Raw genomic sequence first — 22,204 nt, 5'->3', positions numbered from 1 at the left:
GAATGTCATTTTTTAAAAGGCCTATAGGCTTTAGGTGATATGAACATTTGCTACTTTTCTCCAACACATATTCACTTTATGCAGAATGTGCCTTAAATTAAAGTTTATTCATAAAAATTAAAGAAGATACCATTCTAAAACAAGTAAATAAAGTATACACACATTGAATGTATTGTATAGCTAAGACACAATTCCTAACCACATGATTTTACATATATATATAAATTTGAAATATAACAATTCATCAATTTCAATTTGATTAAAAAGAACATATTTGTTTAAAATCAGATGGTGAGACATAACACACTTCCAGCTGTTTTACTCACACACAATAGCATTCACTATTTATATGTGTGAATATTTGGTCTTGGGTAATAAGTGTAGGTTAGGTATTTAGGTTAAAAGGCACAGGTGTCTTTTTAACCGGAAATGACACATCTTTTGGTCACACCATGCAGACTTGCCCTTAACTGTCATCACTTTTCAATGATGGCGAGACAGGTGAGGTTTTGTTCCTAGAGATAAAATGTACCCACCTCACTGTTTTATAGCTTTGTCTGGAACATTACTGTCTCACCCATGTCTCCCGTTTGATTCATGTGGTGGCTTTTAACTCCACCACCGCTATTAAACCCCTATTTTTGATGAGGATGACAGAAAGCAATTTTGCATTGTTTGTGCTAGATGATAAGGAAAGGTTTTTACACGGCTGTTTGTATTTGAGGGAATTTGCAACCACATCTACTAGAAATAGACATGTTTTGCCAAATATCTAGATGATTGATTATGAATCTGCCATTATCAGTTCCAAAATGTAGGATGTTTTGCATGTTTAATTTCTGTTCACATTTCTAATTGTTGATTTCAATCAGATGGGTTTGATAGGAGATATATCCAGAGTGTGCAATGCTGTGAGTGCCCAGGATTGGAATTAGGGGTGTCACAACATACCAGTATTGACAATAAATCAACGTAGCAGATGGCGGCATTGCACCCATTTAACAGTTTGCCTTAAGAGCCACAATGGTTACAAACTCTAAATTCTTGCCTATGCTTGTATTTTGAGTGTGATTCATTGGCCAAAAAATTTAAAACACAAACTTGACAAAATTAAAATTAAACTTAAATGATTTATTTAATTTCACAATATTGTGATTTATTTTGGCCATATTAGTCAGGTGTTTAAAATCTAACTGGAATTAACAACCCCTGCTAAATATCAAAGCAAGTGACTTCTGCATGATAGAGACATTTCTCAGCCCTAACTTAACCTTTCTGAGCCATTTTTGCATGTCAGTTCCTTCACACAGTTACCCAGTCACTACACGTTTAGATAGCATGAACTATGAACATGTTCCACTATTGTTATAAAAAAACTTGCATTCAAAAACTATACATTAGATATGAAACTTTTGAACGAATTAAAATAAAATAAATACACAGACATGCACATTGTGCTGAACAGTCACAAAAAACATATTTTTGTCCTTGTTAAGTTAATGGACTGATCAATAGCATCACACAGACGTACAGCAGGTGTATGCTGTGTTAGCGGACATCTCTTTGCTCCGCTCCCCCCGGGGACTCTCCTCCCTCACGGTCTCACATGAATTCTTTACAAAGAGCATGAATATTTCAGGGAATTGATGTAGAAATGCATTTAGATGCAGGTTTGCATCCGGGCTCGGTGAAAGACCTTCTGTGGTGTCTTTCAGAGGGTTTATTATTCAGCCTCTCTTGGACTCAGGGGTTTTATTGAGACGGACGCTGCTGTCGCAACGCTCCCTTGGCTTTGTAACAGTGATGTTCCTCAAAGACTTATGAAATGTGACCATGTTTTTGAGAACACTTTGAATTTCACTTCTCCTCGCTTGGCTATTTTGGTTGTTCCTCTTGGTCTGATTGAAGTTGCACTTTTGCCAATTTCTGCTGTATAATGCAATACGTCAGGAAATTAAATGAATCTCAGATAAGAAGAAACCTATATATTTTGGTCCAAAGTTAACTGCAAATCATAGTTTGTGGGATGTACAGGTAACTTAAAGTGATTGAATTTGCCTGAAAGACCCAAGCCATATAGAGACCAGATAGAGGTGGAGGTGAGATTAGGGGGTGTGGATTTGTCATAGGTTTACCTCAAAGTTTGTTGTCGTATTATTCTGTGTGAGTTGTTTAACCACATAGCGAGTGCAATTTGTGGTGCTGGATCATGGCTCTTCCCGTGAGATGGTGAGATCTTTAGAGTCTGCCAAGTCCTTAAAATGCAATAACTTATATTTAAATTGACTTAATTCACGCATAAACAAATAAACAATGCTTTACTTCTGTAAATAACCTTTTTCTTATAAAGCTCTTGGCTAATATCTTGCTTCTCATAATGGCTGGATTTTGCATGAAACATTTGGTGTCTATTTCCGACCATTGAGGGGGTAAGTGCGCTCCTTCCTGCAACCCCCTCCCGCCACCCCACAACACACACAGTACCATTTTTTCCGACTGCAGCTTTGTGTGTGTTTTACAGCATGTTGGACAAAGATTAAAACCCACCCTCCTTCCCATTTTATTGCCTTGGAGCGGCAGAACGTCCCCTCATTCTTACATCCTGCCTGGATATCCCAGCGACCTCTCTGCCTAAACAGGTCTACCTTGCTGACTGTCACTTACCCTTGTGTTTCATTTTCTAGAGGAGAATAAATAACTTTACTGCAGGAGTTTATTGAAGAAATCATTGCGTGGATATTTCAGAAGGAGATGTGAAAGCAGGCACAGGTGTTTAGTGGTGTTATGAGAGTGTGTTTGGTGTTTATGGCAGACCTGATGAAGGGGTTTGTAGGGAGATATGAGGTTGGCTGGTTGTAAAGTCTCTCTCACTTCCCATTTATCTGAGATCTGCAGTTTTAGGGCCCACATCAAAGGCTCAGCTGATATTGACGGGGGTGTGTTTGTGTGTGTGTGTGTGTGTGAGTGGGAGCGTGTTATGTTATCTATAGTTTGAGCCGAGACTATATTAGTCCCCAGAAGTGAGCTTAATCTGACAGAACGTGACATCACACATCCAGGAATATCTTTATATGGGATAACCGGTTAGAAATGAATTAAATAATGTTGCTTTTAAAGCTCATGTAACATTTTCCTCTGTATCTCCATCTGTGTTCAAAAGTAAAATTGCAGGTAACTCTACATACTTATCTTTACATGGGTTGATGCCAGATAAAGTCACATTGACATTTTCCACAAAACCACACCCGACAACTTTAAACAGCATTCAAAATGACCAACCGGTATAAGGTTTTTAGACGATTTTTAACACCGATTTTTCCAATATTATTGATTATTTATATAATATTATAACTTTTGATATATAACAAATTATACTAGGGTCTGTTTGAATACTCGATTCCGATTGGCTGTAAGGTGTGCATTAAAACCTGTTAACGCACGGGTATCTCCAGACAGTTTGATTTCATTTCATATTAACTGACGGAAATAACTTTTCACCTGTTTGATCTAAAATTACAATGCAAACAGCTTTAACTTGGCAAATGACCGTGGTATAAGCGGGATAATCCAAGGCTAGTCGTGCTTTAAAGGATTTTAATGCACTTCGGGGAGGCAAACACCTTAAACGCAGAGCTAGCTGTGGATTATAACAAAATTATAATGTTGTTCATTTTTATCCAAAAAAGTTACAGATTGCAACCTTAAATTCTAAAAGGCAACAAAAGTTTTCTTGAAGGATAGAGTAGGTTATGAAAACAAGATATCTGCCATGTCCTCATTTAGATATCTTAGCATATGTGTGTAGTTTGTGTCCCCTCACAGGCGGGCACAGCGACCTTAAACAAAGCAGACAAGCCAGACGATCAGATCCTTCGTGTATCACATAACTGTATCTCAAAGCAGTGTGTTTTACACTTCTGCTGAGAAACATCACACTTCCTTCTACAAAGCGCACAGCACTCGATAAATAAAGATCGGACAACATGAAGAATAAAAAATGTTGAAGGAAACCGTTTCTCTCTTTTTCTCTGTCTTTGTCCGTCTCTCTGTCGTCAGGCAGCCTCGGGCCAACCGCCACGTGTAGCCATGCTGCATGTGACAGCTGTTAGACATTATTAACGGCTCAAGCAGAAAATCCAGATTACTTGTTTTTAATTTCAGTTTTATCATTGTAATCTTTCGAAGAAGGCCATGTTGTGTTTTGGACAGGGGGGCTTGTGGGTCTGTGTATTGAGGGGTTTGAGAGATGCCCTGTGGCCACTGCTGACCTCGATCATGTGTCTGCTTTATGAAGAGAGCTTTACTGATGATAACAAACAATATTAACAGTATACACATTCACCCCAACCCATTGCTGTTCAAACACTGCAGTTACACAAAAACTAGTGGTCAACCAATAAGGGTGACGCGGCCAGAGGCAGAAAACATGCCAATATATATGTGATGTTTATTAATAAAATTGAAGCATAACGGAGATGTCAAAATATACTGTAAACAACATAATACAATTATTTACTTATTGTTATTGTTACTATTTGTAAAACCATGGTCTTACTTGACACACTGTGGTTACTATAGAAAATTAAATAGCAAATAGAAACACTAATTTTTTGTACCAAAGCAAATTTGTTAATTTATAGTAATGCCTTTTTTATTTGCGGTTAAAGTATGGTTATCTTTTGTAAGAGATGTCAAGCTATGGGCCTCATCAATGGTCTTTCGGAAAGCTGTATTGACCCGTTGGTATACAGGACAGGTGTTATGAAGGTCATCCAGGTATTCTGTGTTCACAGCATGCACAGAAAAAATTCAATATACTGCAACAATAGCAAAAGTAATATGATCAGTAGTATCCTCTTCCTCCATTGTCCTCACTTTGACCACTAGAGTACACTGCCTCCTTTCTCTCTTACCCCCTATCTTTCTTTCTCTGATCAGTATTAATAACAGTTCTGTCTTAGATAAAAAGTATAAAATGACACTTCAATGTCACAGAAAGTAACCTAAACACGTCTGAAAAATATACAGTCGTCCTGTGCATAATATTTTATATGGTCATACTTTCTTTTTGCGTTTTAATGGTTTGTGCTAAAGATAGAATCGACAGAAAGAAATGTCATAAGTTGGATTGAAGACATGGGCCACATCTAGTGACCCGAGAAGTTTAGTCAGCGCCCAAGCAATGTCTCAGAAACCACCTAGAATACCCGAGCAACGGGGCAATCCCAGCATTATGTATGTGACATGTAAACTGTCAGAGAATGTATTTGGTACCGATAAACCACTGTTTTTATATTTCTAAACTCCTATTTAGACCCCTGATAGAGTCTAGATGCTAAACATCAGAAAAATATGCATTAGGGTTCTATTTTTAAAAAGGAAATTAAGATGCATTATGGATGTGACAAAAAAGGACAAAATCTTTGAAACAAATAAATACTGTTCCGGATTCGTGTGTCAATGGCATATAAGGATTTTCAATCATAAAATACAAATAAATCATAATATCTATTGCAGTTGTTCAAACATAAATTTTTGTGTTTTTTATCTACGTATAAAGCCTTCAAAATGTAATATGGTGAGGCCATGATTTATCTTACTTATTGTGACATTATCTTATTTCCTTGACATGTTTAAAACCTTTTTTCACAAATCTTTATTAGTTTAAGAGAAGCAAAGTATTTGCCTTTATTTGAGTTTTGGTACGTAATCATCTAATATTCTACTTCCTAAATGAACACAATTAACTTATTTTTCTTGAAAATCGCATACAACTGATGTAATTTTTTTGATGTAATACCATTTACTTAAGTACACTGTATCAGAGAATCACATTTCAGCAACAAAAAATAGATATTTATATTATATTATATTTTAATGCAATATTTATATTTTTTGTCGCACCACCTGAAATGTAGTCGTTATACGTCAGTGACATATATATATATTGTGAATGCATAAACAATAATACTCAACAAATGGGGAACGAATGACTCTGGAATGGACTATGGAAAATTATGCTGTAAAAATAAAACCAAATCTTTGAGAACTTCATGACAAAACGATTTCATGGTTTGGTTGACCTTTACACGCAATTGCCCGACAGCCAAAACTTCCTATAACACTAAAGCAAAGCAATACTGTAGCAAGATCCTGGAAACCACCCAGAATTCCATAGCAACAGCTTAGCATTCTTCTAGCAACCACTCAGAACACCTGAGCAACACCCTAGCAGAATGACAAGAAGTCTAGGCAAGCAACACTCGACGACATTGAGCTTCCGTGGATGCAAAAAGCACATCAGTTAGTGAGGAAAGGGTAAAGCGGTTAGTGCGAGGGATTAGAATTGTATAACATCTATCTAATATAAAAGAGACAGCTGCGGTGCAGAAGTTAATCCTGTGCTTTGAGGCCGGAGAGATGATGATTCCTCTCTGGAGGCCGTAGGGAGGTCCAGGCTGGATTTATTGCTCTCAGGGTGTAGCGAGTCGGCCTGCGCAGGGCCTGCCTGGATGGATCAACACCCCCCCTCATATACTCCCGCCCATCGCGCCGTGGCAGGTGTTTTCATTACGTGGCTGCGGGTCCAGGCACAGAGCCCACAGTATGCAACAAGAGCCAGGTGTTCACACCCGAACCTCTCTCGCTTTCTTTCCGAGTATTTTATCAGCTTGTTAAATGAGGTGCCAGTAATACTAATAAAAATAACAGAAAAAAAACATAAATACAAGGGGAATATTATGCCCTTAAATCAAGGCTCAGGATGGGGTCTGTGTATAAGCAGATATTGGTCCCTTTCGGCTAGTCTAACATTGTTTGATGATCTTGTAAATTAAATATTTTTTGTTTTGATTTGTGCTGTTTTTAATGTTTTAAATACACAATCCAATCCAATTAAATCATCAGGCTGAAAAAATATTAATTAAGTGGATAATATTTTCCTTCACCAACATTTGGTGAAAAATGTAATCATGTTTGGCAAGTACAAAAACTGGCTCTCCTGCAGACACGCAGAAATAAATATATTACAAATAAAATAAAGCAGTCACCTTCTTCATGGTTGAACTGACAGGAGAATTCATTGATGCTGATGCTCTGATAAGTTGTGTTTTTCTGTGAGGTGTTGTGATGATGATTCCATTGTGCTGTTTCAGGGGGTTTGAGTGAAGGGGTGGTTTGGGATTTGGGGAGAGGGGTGTTGGATAGCATCTGATTAATAGCTGGGAATGCTTTGAAGTGACACCCGAGCGGCACTCTGGGTAATGGTGCTAGTGCATTTCACTTCCTCTGTCTTCATTAGTCTCCATTTCCTTCACAGGCGTCATTTCTGTACTGTAATAATGTGGCTTTTATGCCTTCATCTTTTCACACTTTGCTCTCATTTTTCGTTATTGTGTTCTGTAAAGCTGCCGGTCATGGCTGATTATGCAGCTGACTCTGTATTGAGACTACGTTCATGATAGCAGACTCTTATACAGTGCACAGTATGCATATGTTGTGTATGCATAATATACATGAATGAATCGCAAGTCTTTGGTCTGAGGGAACATGAATTGTTCAAATATTTGGGACCTTGAATGCACTGTTAATCACTTTAAAGGAAAGTTTGTGCTAAATAGCCATAATCTACACCTCATTGCCACACATCAAAGAACTGATATATTAATTGACAAATAACACCCTGTAACCCGGATGCTACAACTCATTTTGAGAGGTGCAGTTTAATATTACACAAACATTTATTATAAATATGTCTTTTAATAACACATTTTACATTATTAAATACAAATGATTAAACCAATTTGCCTGTTTGTGACGTTTGAATGTCGTTTCTTACTTTAAAACTGAAACCGGCTATTCGTCGCAGAAGGTCTGCATTCGGCAAAAATGAGCTAATAAAATATTTCAAATTCACATGTTATGTCCAGTTTCTTTCTCATACGGCAAGTAGCCTTGTAATAAGCGGGATAATGTACAAGCAGCCGGCCGAAATAAGTCGGGAAATAAGCCTCTTCGTTGTGAAACAAGACCCTTCAGGTCCTGATCACACTGTCGGGGCTTATTTCTGCGATAACAACCGGCTGCCTGTACATTATCCCTTACATATTAATATGTCACCAATGACACCTCAAGTACAGGAAGCTTTGCATTATCAATAAAGGCCACGCCATCTGGCATCACCACAGCAAAAACTAAATGAGATCTTTAGATCCACTCCTTAACTGCTTGGTTCGACGTCTGTCTGGGTAATTTGGTTCACTTCAGTATTTGTCTAGTGGTTTGTCTAGTTAACTTCTAAAAAAAGAATTTGTCTTATTGTTATGTCAACGTGTCAGGAAAAGAATTATCCCTCCTGCTTGAGTCTGGTTTCTCTGAAAGGTTTTCCTTCACGAACACGAACTGCTGGAGGCAGGCAGGGGGGGTATACATTAGTTTTTTTTCCCATTAGCCTACACAAATAATTGAATAACCCCTATTGCAATATACTAACCATTTGTAAAGTTTTATGGTACTTGAAATCCACCTAATTTATCAGTTTCAATGGAATTGAATTTATGGAAAGCATTAATAAAACTCTAATACTATATCCCACAATGCAAAAAACCTGATTTGGGCTTAGACCTCTGTTCATGAAAGGGTTATTAAAATAATACAGTGCATCATGTGTAGTATTCTTCAAAAACTAAGCTATTGCATTGCAAGGGGTTTCATGGTTTGGGACGGGACAGACGCTTTATTTTTGTGTACTTGTGTATGCGTGTTACTTGGCTGTGAGTTGCAAGTTATGTATCCTCTAAGCTGGTAATAATTGTTGAGAGGTCAGACTGGCCATTGCTCTTTCTCTGGCAGTGTGTCAGTAGCTAGCGCTCAAGAGCCTGAGAGCCTAGGGCTGTTCCTTAAGAAAGATGGGGGTGTGCATCTATATGTGTCTCAACTTAAGTTTTGTTTCATGTCCTGAAACATGAAACAAAAACCTTGCTATGCCTTGTCACTGGCGCTGTTATGCTTTTCAGCACAGTGCTGTTTGTCGTCATAGAATGTCAATAGCAATTCTAAACACTAATATTAAAGAATTATTTAAACAAAAGAGGTTATTTTATTCATTTAGTAAATATTGTTGTCAATTTAGTAATGTTCTGCAGGTTTGATTATGAATGTAAAGCTCACAAATCATTTAAAAATACAGGAATAAAAGAGAATGGACAGCATGGAGATTTATATATCAACTGAGAGTAACTGACAGGGAACAATGAAGACAACTGGATCAGTACATGACGCAGATCTTCAGATGCCCTCATGCAAACTGCAAGAATAAAGAGGCACAACCCTTCATGTGTAAATGTGTGTGTGCATATGCATTTTTGTTAAAGTTGAAATAAATGTCATGAATATAAATACTTTGGTTAGGACAGGCAGTGAGATATTTCCAGTTGTTTGTGTCTCTATGAAGATAAAAGAAGCCACTTCTGAAGCTGTTGTAAAATGGCCAATTACTGCACACCTGTGAACTGCTCACGTGAAAATCAATATAACTTTGCATTATTCTGATAAATTGGAACATTGCTGTGCAACCGCAAACTCCTTAATAGACATTTTCCTTGTATTGTTTAGGACTCGTTCCGCTCCTTATTGTTTCATTCCTTTATCGTACAGGGCCCGGTCTTGTGATTTTAAGCAACTGTAGCACCTGACAGAGCACAGTACTGACAAAAGTTATGGATTTGATTCCCAAGGAAAACATTCTCATAACAAGTTCATACTCTGACCGCACTGTGCTTGCTTTGTATAAAAGTAGGTGAGTTGCGTGTGTTTGTGTTATGTCTCTCACCTCAATGTGTGGCAGCGTGTGTCTGTTTGAAGACGTTCTGAAACACTGCTTTGACTGTGAATGGTTTCAGGAGCGTGCCAGAATACCTCGCCAGCTCACGGTCTCCTGGCGGGCCGGGGAGAGTGTGTGTCGTGTTCTGGAAGACAGTGTGTCTACGGTATTTGTTGTGTGTGTGAGAATCACAACAAGTCACGACAATTTGCGACCTAGCTCTGTCCACGTCCCCTCTCTTAAGACTATCTAACACGGGACAAATTTTTTATTTTGAGTCAAAGAGATGCACTCTAAAAATGACCCAATGCTGACCCAGCAGTTGGGTCATTTTAGAGTGCATCTGTTTGACTCAAAATGAAAAAGATTTTACTTAGCTGTGTGTTCTGTCCAAAACTATCCAACATGGGTCAAAAAACATCTGAAATGTCTTTAGTCCAGCACCTAAATTCGTTTGGCCAACCAGAATCAAGATAACAGCCAACAGCATCATCTTTTTTGGTCCTTGGGCCAACCAGAATCAAGATAACAGCCAACAGTGTTGTCCTTTTGGGTCCTTTGGCCAACCAGACTCAGCATCGTCTTTTTTTGGGTCCTTGGGCCAACCAGAATCAAGATAATTGCCAACAGTGTCGTCTTTTTTGGTCCTTGGGCCAACCAGACTCAGCATCTTCTTTCTTTTTGGTCCTTGGGCCAACCAGACTCAAGATAAGTTCTCACGCGACATTGGGAGCAATGCTTGCTGATGTGGTCTCCTCCCTAAACCCTTATTTTGCCTTGTATTTTGCCTTCTCATTGGCTGTAGGTCATAATTTGTAATCTGTAGGTCGACAGAAGCATATATTAAGCATGCCAAATATTTCACATGCGTCTGCGACGCGTCGCCCACTCTCACAGATTGCATCTTTGACAATTTACAATGCGTGATTGTTACTTGTGGGAACGAGCAACCTATTGGCGAATGAAAATCGGGGCCAAAATCATGCAATGTGAACTCGGCATAAGGCACTTAGGTGCGAATGATATTGAAGTTTCATTCGCAGAAGCAGTAGTTTACAGATTATATTTAATAATTATATTAGAGACCGATCAATTTGCTTCATAATACAGTAATATGGCGTCAGGGGCCACGCGGATTACTTTTGTATTTCTTGTAGCTTTCTTTTTTATGAAAGCTCCTAATAATTCTTTTTTTTGAGCTCTTATAATTCTCATCAATCAGGTCCTGCACTTTATCTCTAGCAATGTTTCTTTAAACATCAGTCCCACACTTTATTTTCTCAATCCTTCATGTTTTATAACCGAAACCAAAACGTCAGACGCGCATGCCCTGTTGCTTCTGATGGACACCCGTATCCCTTAGGAAAGACTTAGGAAGGTGCACCTCTCAGAAAACACAAGACAAATAATGATAATTTTAGATGTTTAATTACGACTTGGAGCATTGGGATCGCAAAATGAGGACAATGTAGTAATTTTTTTAGAAAATCTAAAATTCTACCAAAATCCATATTTTTCCTGTAGCTTAAAATGATTGTCATGGGATTAGCTGCTGTTCCATAGGTGTCATGTGGTGCACTTGAAAACTTGTTCAGGCCAAAAGAAAATGAAAATTCCACCCCCCCACCTCGTCATAACGTTGCCACCTTTTACACCTCTTCAGAGTTTGCAGGACAACAACGTGCTAGAAACTAAAATTATTTCCATTGATTTTTGAAAAGGCATACATGAAAACACATTCAAAATGATTCAGTGTACACTCTTAAAAATAAAGGTTCTTAAAAGGTTCTTCACAGTGATGCCATAGAAGAACCATTTTTGGTTCCACAAAGATTCATTCAGTCAAAGGTTCTTTAAAGAACCACCTCTTTCTTGCCTTTTATCATCTGAAGAATCTCATTTCGCCACAAAGAACCTTATGTGAAACAGTGAGGTTTTCGGATGTAACGGTTCTTTATGAAACCATTTAGACAAAAAAGCTCTTCTATGGCATCGTGGAGCACCTTTATTTTTGTGTTGGCCTACTAAGTGAGGCCAGATGTTGGTTACGGAACATTGTCATGAAAATGTCAGAAACATGTGAACCCAGCGCCAAGCACTCACACAGGTCTAAAGACTGAACACGTAATACACATGTGCCTGATGTCACCGTTTTCACAAATATTTGTTTTTGTAGTGTACACGGGGATGATAACGGTGTTGTTTTTTCAAAACTTGCACTTTGAAGTCTTCTGGCCTCCAAATGCATATTTGCCGAACTTAATGCCCAGCTAAAATGCATAAAAACTGTTGTTTGGTTGTGTAAACACCCCCCTTAATTATCAGCGATATGTTGTTTTTAACAGATTTATGTCATGAATGGATTTGACATGTTTGCATTGCATGTCAGTGTTTCCTGCGTTGCTCTGCCACATCTCTGTTGTGTTTACTGCATAAAACAGCTCAACCCCGGGATGTCTGATTCATAAACAAATTACTTTTATGACCCATTTCCTTTTAATAAATCAGTCTTGAACTCATGACTTTTTAGTTTGAATCAATGTGACAACTGGCTCACTCACTGAACTGCAAGTCATTTGGATTCAGAATGAACTCAGGAACACAGAAATGTTTTTGTTGTATTGTCGACTGCTTGTTGATATGCTTCTTTTTAAGATACACATTTGTTGTACACATTGCAGAGCTCCAGACTAACCTTTTTACCTGAAGCACAGTAGCCCCTGACTGAAAACGCTCACGTGAGTGTAAACAGGATTGTACGCGTCCCGTTGCAGCGGGAAATATCAGTGTGACCCGTACAGTTGACCATCACACAAAGCCTGCACTGGTGGCGGGTCGCATTCTACTCGTCTTTCCACGTGAAATAACGACTAGAAGTAATTCAGAATAATGCTGTAAAAAATGCTCGAGAATTTTCGAAAACGACCGTTTAGTCGTAGTTTAGAGCACTGAATTGGCTGTTGTGTATCTTAATCTTGTAGTCTTGAGCTCTGTGGATCGATTGGCTTTTTGGTTTTAGTTTATGATGGCTTAAACCAGTTGTGAGCACATGTGGATCTGGGTGCTTTATTAAAATCCTCTGCATATGTTCGTGTGAGGAAGTGTACTCTCATCTGTAAATAATGTACTCCAGCTTTCCTATGATGCTGATAAACTTAAATTTGGTTGGATGAATTTATTATAAAATGTCTTCCTGTTTTGAACGGATTAAGTGCCAGTTCGTTTCGCTTGTTCCACCGCGTGTGACGTTGAGTCATTCTCACGGCCTTGTAAAGATTCGCTCAAAGTCTAGTCGAGTCCAGTCAGTCTTAGGTTTTCTCTAGTGTTGTTAGTTAGTCCAGTCAGTTATTGTTTCCTGCCTTGTGTTATTCGCTGTGCCCCGTTGTTTTATCCCCCTGGGGGTTTTTACTTTGTGTGTGTGTAATTAAAGCCTTTTGTTTACCACCATCCTGACCAGTCTTTCTTTCTCCTGCGCTGTATAGTTGTGCAGAAGCTACGGAGAACAAGACATGTACATCAAGCTTACAGCTGGTGTGAATAAAAAAAACATGAGGGGTTGGATAAAAGATCAGAGGTCCATTGGCCATTTGGTGGCTCCTATCACATTTGCTCTCTTTTTATTTCTGAAGATCTTGGAAGAACATATTTATTCTTCTCAGTCGCCTTACATGACTCCACACAAACACATGTGGGACTTAACATGAGCTGTTTCAAAGAGTTGGTTCTGTTCTGAAGCTTATAGAAGTCATAAGATCTACACCAGCTTTACGTTCCCTTCCAAAACCCTCTGTCAACACTCAGCCAGGCCAGCTGACATGTTTTATAGCAATAAGAGTACGCTTACACAATAAAAAAGGAAATGCTTTTCCTTTGTGTTTTAAAAAGTTTCATGTACACACGACATCATTATCAAAAGGATCTGTATTACCATGGATCCAGGAAAAAACGTTGTATTATGTATGCCAGGCCAGTGGATGGCGATGTTGTGCTGTAAAGAAACCCACGCGCATGCCCATACCCTGTTTTAATCTGAAAGCACTTTTAATAAACTCTGTTGGCGTGTATTTGTGTTTATAGTAGTGTGCCTATAAATACTGTCTCCGCTGGTTGTAGTGGTGCTTAATATTTGCTGGAGAAATGATAGTAAGTATGTCACATGGCACAGACATTGTTTGGGGAATACTCGCGCATGCCTACAGATTGAACGCTGCCATCGTATTTGGAAAAATCGTTATTTTCAAAAACTTCCACGTCAAGACCCGTTTTGTGTTAATGGCCTCTTAGATTGTGGGCCAAACCTTCAAAGCACTGCCTCAAATGCCCGTGGAGGGAAATTGAGTTTCAGATACACTTCAGCATGTTCGAAGTCGTCATCTGATCCTGAATCCTGAATTTCACAGGATTTCCAGGAGACGTACGTGTCGCGTTCTTTAACGGTCCGCCTGGAATCAACACAAAGCCGTCTGATGTAAGAAGTAAGCTGTCGTGTTTTCAATGGTTGCTATAAGAATTCATCACGGTCGATTTTTATGCCATGGGTGAAAGAATTAAAGAAATGCGTGTGAGGGTGTTCAAAACACATTTTGAATAATGAAAATTGTATGTGTTTGTCACAAACTTTCAAAGCACACATTTCAGTCAGTTCTGTCAGGTATGTCACGTGAGGTATCGGTCTTCGGTATCAGTGTACCTATATGAGTACAATTACATGAGCTTGGTATCGGGCCCAATACCGATACTGGTATCGGTGCATCCCTAATAAAAAGGGTTGGGAATTCTAACAGACAGCTTTCTCTAGGAATTATAGACCTCCTTAGAAGGAACCCTGACTAAAATTAAGTGAAGTGGAGCAGGACAAGCTTAAAACAGGACGTTGGTGTTCTGGGATCTGATTTATGTGGAATACAAGAACACAGTGTACTGATCCACTCTGGAGCTGATAAATGAGCCAACAATAACAAAAGAGGGAGATGCCTGCAGAAAAACACCTTGAGTTTAAGGGTGATAAGAATACGTAGGAGAAAGGAGGTGATTGAGGAGGACGGGGAAATTGAGGCGATGAGAATGAGTGACAAAGGAGTATTGAAGAGAGGAAGAAAAACTGAAGATGCTTGGAATAACTGGAAACAGGAACCTAAAAACAGAAAAAATGTTTCTCAAATGTTGCTCTTTCAGGAGATTTGATGAAGTTCTCCATTGTATCAGATTGTCAGAAACCACAGTATCAGATGTTTTTTCAATGCGTAAGTGAAATAAAAACAGAAACAAATGAGACTGTAAAAATTCATGAAGATTATGGAGATTTTAAATAAATGTAGATTGTAAAGTAATCTGGATTTAGGTTAATGTGAGAAGAAATGTGTGCATTCTTCAATAAATCTTGAATAATATTGACTTGTAATTGCAAACTTGGCAAATATGAGCTCAGTTTATTACAGTCACCGAGAATGTGATTTGTTTGCAATACATTACAATGCCAATGATCTTAAAAAAACAGGGCTGTAAAGACAGGTAAATGTGTTACATTAAAATTATAAAACTTATTTCGATGATGGGGCAAGATATGACCCAGACCCATGTTGGGTAAGATTCATCCACTCAATCTGGCCTGATTCAACATATACACAGATCAGCGCAAAGCGTTGTTTGCCCGTGGTTAGCTGTTTGTCCTGCGCTTATTGGTCACACAGCTAAAAGAGACCACCCAGTTCTTGACTGCAGGGGGACCTTTGATGTGGTGAAGGCAAATGTGTGGGGCATGTATATGAAGCCCTGGTAAAACACACTCGCACACTTTACTGCCTTCACATTGGCGTCAAAGGCTTGTGCTACACACCCAAATATACTACAAAACACTTTTCTCACACATGTTTAGATCCTGTGGTTGTTTTTTGGAGGAGAAGTATGCAATCTGGACATCACCATACTACTGTCTCTCAAGTGAACTTGAGGGGGACAAAACACAGTAACAGTATTTCCATGGAACTCCTACACAGTTGCTGTCTCTAAACTCCAGAGACTTTGGACCTCTTAACGTGGAACATTATTACTCACCCCTGCATGAGAAACCAACGGATTGTGCAACAGCGGTCGACACAAACCAGATCTGTAAAAATTCCCTGTGCTTTTTTGGGGAGTCGTGTGAGATTGTTTGTGTGGAATGAGGGGCTTGTTATGGGAGTTCTGTTGGTATTGAACATGATGACTCAAGCCCAGTTTATAACAGATGGGAACTGTTAACAATGGATCAGAGCAATGCAGATCTTTGTCTTCCCGGAGACCCAGCTGAGATGGCCCACACCACCTACACTTCCGGCTGTAGGTCTTTGCCTTTGAGAAACACGCCTGATAGAAGTTTATGCTGTTCAGTTTCTGTCAGCCAGAACTTAATGTCTAATGTCATGGTGAGCATGAGAGTCTTGACAAATGGTTGTTTAGGTACTTTCGCCCCAGCACCAAAGGATTGCCATGGGATGTTCTAAAAGGAATTTAGAAAGGGGATATGAGCAGCTGTCTACCCATTTCCAATAATCTTTATTTCAAGTCCTCTTTTCTAAATTACCCCATTTTATCCAGTGTAATGTGGGGATAGCTTGGACCTTAAGCCAAGTCTCATGGATTCAATTCGGCTTTTGTATCTCAGCCCTTTTTTGTTAATGACCAATTCAGTATTTCTAAGTTTTGTAGATAGTGTGTGTTTTATGTTGTTTTAAGTAATTATTTAAGAAAAGAATTGCATTACAGAATTGTCTCTGTTCCTTGCTAATAGAGCAAATCACATGTTTAGACACACTTAAACATAACATACTGTGCTTGCACTAACCCCTCGCTAACACGCACATTTTACAAATGCGTTCATAGGACTGCAGGTGCTCTACATGGATGCACATACACACTGCATGTAAGCATTCTAATGCAGACACTGTGCAGGACCAGAACGGCTTGGTTTTCACTACTACACTACAACAGTTTAGAAATATTTTTTTGTGCCACATCGACTTGTTGTCAGAGTACCAGTACACAACTAATGTGTTTACTATTACTATAATACAATGGTATGTTAAATGTTTCATCTGAGTCCAGTGATGGGAAAGTGAGTGTCTCATGACAGGAAGAGACTGAAATAAGCTTTATAGGTCTGAGCAGCTCTCTGAAATAATTTTCCATATCAGCTCCAGTGCACAAGGCCCTGTGGGGGATTTTCTCTCCACTGTGCCAATGGAAGGCATCATGGGAAAGAGGAGCAGATTGGATTGTAGGGAAATGGGCTGACACAGCTGTGGGCGGCTCTGGATGTATTTGTGTGTGTGTGTGACTATGTGAAAGTGGCAAAAGAGGCATTACAATAGGCTAAATATGACTGTACGTGATGTTAAACTGCTTTGTATCAGCATTGAATGGGCAGCCATAAACCTTATGACGGATGATGATAAGTGTGAACATTGAGTCTCAGTGGTGCTATCGATTCTGTTCGTTCTATTGGTTTGAGTGGTCTCAGCAGCCCGACCCAACATTGTTGAGTTAACATCAATGGGTTTTATTGCTTTTATTATATTTATCTGCATTTGTTTTACAGTATTGAATTCACTATTGCATATTTTATCATGAGCAAATCACTTACCTACTGTAAAGCCCACAGCAATACATTTAGCAGTTAAGACTTTGTCATTCATTTATATATTTTTTAATGAAGCATTACAGAACACCATGGATTAGTGTCTTGAAGTCCCCAGATGGGAGATCCAGTTTCTAAAAAATTGGTCAAATACCAAAATGTTACATACAAATGATGGCGTTTTATTAGTTTTTGTTTTTAATTGGATTAATTATTAACATGGTGTCAATGTGTTCCTGTCACATGAAATTGGTATAAATAATAAAACAATGAATACAATTATTTTAACAACTGAAACCGGTTTTACCCGAACCTGCTTTCCGTTATGAGCGTTGGCCACTCAAACAAAGAGGCTGAAGGCCACAGGCAATGAATGAAATAAATAAGCCAGTAAAAGCATGTTATTATTTATTTTACATTACATTACCTTAAAAATAATTAAGTGTCAACAGGATTGAAGAATATTCGCATCTCAGTATTATTATGAAGTGCATGAGCTCATATAGTGCAAACTGCACAATAACATGTATGTTGTATTTTTGTTGGACTGTTTCGTCACTTCTTGGATTAGCTTGTGGTGAAAGTGAGATGAAAAAAAGAACAGGAGGTGTTTGGAGAAAAAACATTGTGTAGCGGGAGTCTGATCCTCTCAGTGCCAAATGGCAGAAGTCTGGTGTGAACTGCAGCTCCTGTGAGGTGATGTGTGTGTAAGGCTGAAAGTGAACTGTTGGCCACACTCTGAGCAATGGATGATGTGTCTCAGCATTAGGGTCCTATTTTAACATTCTAGGCGCACTTTCTAAAGCGCACGGCGCAGGCGCTCTTAGGGCGTGTCCAAATCTGCTTTTGCTAATTTAAAGACAGGAAAACGGTCGGCGCGCCCGGGCTAATGGTCTAAACTGGTTGTCCCGATTCTCTTAATGAATAATGGGCGTGTTTTGGGCAAAACGTGCAAAAAGACTGGACACTTCTCCAGAGAGGGAACGCATCTGCTCGTACGCGAGGTTAAAAGTGTCCTGAACTGGTCATTTTTATTCTTTTATACTGTTGTCTGAGGTCTACTTATGACGTTCCTGTGGTTTTTCCATTCGAAAACATCAAAATCCATATGCAATAGGCTATTATCTACCCTGGTTTTTGAGGCCGGCTCAAGAAACGCTTGGTTTGTATGGGCGGGCCGCATTGAAGACTTGGAAGTTAACGGCCACTACTATGATTGGATAACATTTCCAAAAGACATCAGCGTGCACAAGCTACGTGCTTTGTTGGAGCCTTCTGTAATCTTGGTTAGACACGTAGGTTACACATAATCAGGACATATAAAGTGATCTCTAACAAAGCAACAGTGACATATATTTTACTCACATAAGATTCTGGTTGATGCAATATTGAAGGCCCAGCATTGCTTTTTAATCTCAGTCTCTCTGCAAATCCAGCATCGACATGAGCCTTGTTTAAAAAAGATTCCTCGGTGAAATGAAGCTCAATGTTTCACCTACTTGTTCTCCAAAAATAAACTTCAACCCATATTCCTAATATCAGAATCGGAAGGAACCGACTGTGTTCTTCCACAACCAGGCGCTGCACAATTTAGCATGTTTGGTCGCTCTTAATAAAAATAACAGTTAAAGAAGTCCTTACTTTTGTAAATATGACATGGGGCTAGCCGCTCTCGAGAGCCCTTCGCTAAAGGGACAGAGTTGCCAGATCTTCACAGAAAAAAAGCAAATAAAGAGAAGACGAAAATCCACCCTAAAATGCTAATTGTTTATGTATTTTATAAAACCAAAAACTCTCTAAATCTGCAACAGACCATTTATAAAGACCTATGTGCAGAGGCTTTTTGATCTAAGACCAAACGACAAGCATAAAACCGCTTATTAATATTGAACATGGCAAAACAGCGCTTTGTGATGCAACCTTCCTAGCATGAACACAACACAGCGCATTTCAGCGGTTTAGTTTAAGCTTACTTACCAGTTTGTCAATCATCACAAATGCGCGAGTGTGAATATGTGTGGCTAAAGTCATTTGGATACCAGTGGGTGGAGCTAGAGAAGTAGTTGTTAATATCCTTCTGTGGAGGCAGTGTCCAACCTACATTCCAGGACCTGGCGTTCGCTGGGCCTGGTGTCAAAGCACACAATAATAATATTTAAAAAAAATGTTTTTGCATTGCGCCTGGTGTGCGATAGGGCCCTTAGAATGGAATACCAGATTTTACTATTTACTCACTTAGATTGAAAAAGGAGGACTGAATATGAGTTATGAAAAGGACCAAAAAAACTTGTGCACTGTATTTCAGGTTTTCAAAATCAATAGCTCTGTCCAACAGAAATTTTGCTTTCCATTCAAGATCTTGAATCTTGTCCACATCTCTGTGCAAGGTAGAGAGAAAGGACAAGGATTAACTTCCTCTGTTCAGTTGATCTTTTGATGAATGTCCAAAATAGGAACAACTCATCACCATAGTAACAAACCGTGACTCAGCATCCTGGCACCCTCTCCTTCCATTTATCTATTTCTCACATTCTCCGCTCTTTTCCTGTCTCGCTTTTACTCTTTCTTATAACACTCACCAAGCTCAGACTCATGTTGGCCAGGTTTCCCCAATAAAAGCTTATGTTGTCTAAAAACCACTGGACTTCCTGCCATGGTACGACTTGCCCCGGCCATATTATTTATCGTGCCCATAAAACGTGTCCTCTGCGGAGCTTGACATTCAGACAACCATCCGTTAGTTGTCTGATTGCCTAGACAATCCTGACTGGCACAGGAGCTTTGAGGTTCAAGCCCTTGACAATGAGCAAACAGTGTGCAGACAGACCACTAGAAATTATTGATTGATTGCCTTAAGTATGGATGCTCCATGTTTTATGTGAATTTAATTCCCCACTCTTTCAAACATATAAATGTCATACATTCTTTCAAAACCAATAGGGCACTGCCATTATCACCGTCAAACGTGCCACCACAAATCTTGCAGTGGAAATTTTGAATATGCTTGTATTTTTGAGCAGCTGCACTTGCTATGTGAAGAATTTTTTGTAAAAAGAAAAGAGTTGAGTTAGTGTGAAAAAGTGTCATTGAAATGCTCAACACCCACCCAAAACTCTTTGATTTGAGTTTTAGTGGTTAACCACCGAGCCACGGAACAAACACTGACTGTCACCTGTCACCTCACACATAAAGTAAAGCCTTGTAATCTCCACTTCCTTAGTTCTTATCTTCTCGGCTGCCTTTTATCACTTTTTCTTCCACATTATTTTTTACCCTTCTTTCTTCTCCTCGATTTTCTTTCACCACTTTTTACGCCCACGAACGGACCACATCCACCGGACTCACTTGACAAAAACGCACTGTCAGAAGCATTTGCAACCAATTCCTCAACCCTCTCTCCCTCTCTCTCAGATTCTTTCGTCCTCTTCCCACATGAGCCCTGGACTCACTCCAGCTTGACTCACTCCGGTACCGGTCAGACTGTGGGACCGCAAATTTACACATGCGCTCACTAGACAACTAACACACACACACACACACACACACACACACAGTCATCCAGCTTGGCCCTCGAGGGTGCCGCCACTTCCCGGTCTCCACGTCCCTCCAGCATTGTGAAACAGAAACACCATCCCAGTTGTCTGCAAACCAATAGGAATGTTTGGCTACCAGTTCTTCTAATGTTTTCAAGATGGCTTTGAGTCTTATAAGGAAATTCCCCCACTTTTGTAGCCATTTGAAATTCATGCTCCTTTTATACAGCAAGGACGTGTTTTCTGAGTCACGAGGAGAAAACCAGTCATACGCCGTAGCCAAGTCTGTCGACCGGTTCCCGTTCCCATTGCTAAAGCTGTTAGTAGTCGAGAGTCACACGAGGAGTCGAGACTCACATTACGTGGTTCTGGTTTCTTGAACTCCACATCTGACATCTGTTTGATTTAAAAGATAAAGAGCTGAGGACTCCGGCGACCTTTACGGGATGTTTTTTCTGGGTAAGTTAAAGTGAGACTTTTCCTCACAGCTTCTTTTCTGACAGCCTGCTGCTCAGTGATCGCTGTAACCTGTGGTGTGCGGTTCATGTGGAATGCAGTGCTTACAGAACCAGGAAAGCAGTTTATTTTGGACCCGTCGCTCTAACTAAAAAGCTTCCCAGCTTCACAACTCTACTGCTGGAAGGATGATGAAGCCATTTATCAAATTAGACATTTAACTATTTTATTTATTCCATCTGCTTTGTTAAGCTGTCACATTAGGACTGCAAATGGTATTGTGGTCATCTGGTGTGGGTTGCTCTATTGAGGATGTTGTCCATATCCTGTCAAAAGTGGTCTTGTGTTAACCATTTCTAGATTTATACACAAGAAATTAAAAGTACAAGTCAAGTTTGAAAAGTGTGTGTCAGCCCTCAACTGAGATGTAGTTCCATTCTTTGGTAAATATGAGCAGTCCCACCAGCGAGTCCAAACTGCCGATGTCAGGTCTAAGTGTCACTTTCTGCCATTCGCACTGACATAGGATCAGTTCCTAAACTTCCTAAGTCTTCTCCACTACCAGAAGACCAACAGCTCAACTGACGTGAGAATAGTGTGAACAACAAAGCAGCTCTGCCCACAGAGCGTCTGGTTTGGATGAAGCCACGCTGTTCTCACTCATGTCTCTTGCCATCCCCATGACAACAGCACCATCAGATACCTCCCTCTGAGCTGACGGCGAGCTGAATGAATCTCCCTGCCTCCGCTAATGGCTGGTGGTGCTGTGGTGTGTGCTGC

At 39.5% G+C, this 22,204-nt stretch overlaps 1 protein-coding gene across 2 annotated transcripts in view; it reads left to right on the top strand.

Moving 5' to 3' along the window:
- The window catches only part of bahcc1a (BAH domain and coiled-coil containing 1a), a 65,899-nt gene that overhangs the window by 3,056 nt on the left and 40,639 nt on the right, over positions 1-22,204 (top strand). Inside the window, exon 1 of one of the 2 annotated variants that reach the window (XM_079456906.1) lies at positions 21,304-21,427. The exons of the other annotated variant lie outside the window; for it this stretch is intronic. Within the exon in view, the coding sequence (XP_079313032.1) occupies positions 21,415-21,427 (13 nt within the window). The 5' untranslated portion in view covers positions 21,304-21,414. Of the gene's footprint in view, positions 1-21,303; positions 21,428-22,204 lie in introns of those variants that run through there. 2 annotated transcript variants of the gene reach the window in all.

Source organism: Barbatula barbatula, assembly GCF_947034865.1.
Source record: "Barbatula barbatula genome assembly, chromosome: 5".
NCBI lineage: Eukaryota > Metazoa > Chordata > Actinopteri > Cypriniformes > Nemacheilidae > Barbatula > Barbatula barbatula.
The sequence above is the reverse complement of the archived record's forward strand: the minus strand, read 5'-3'. Positions and strand labels throughout refer to the sequence as shown.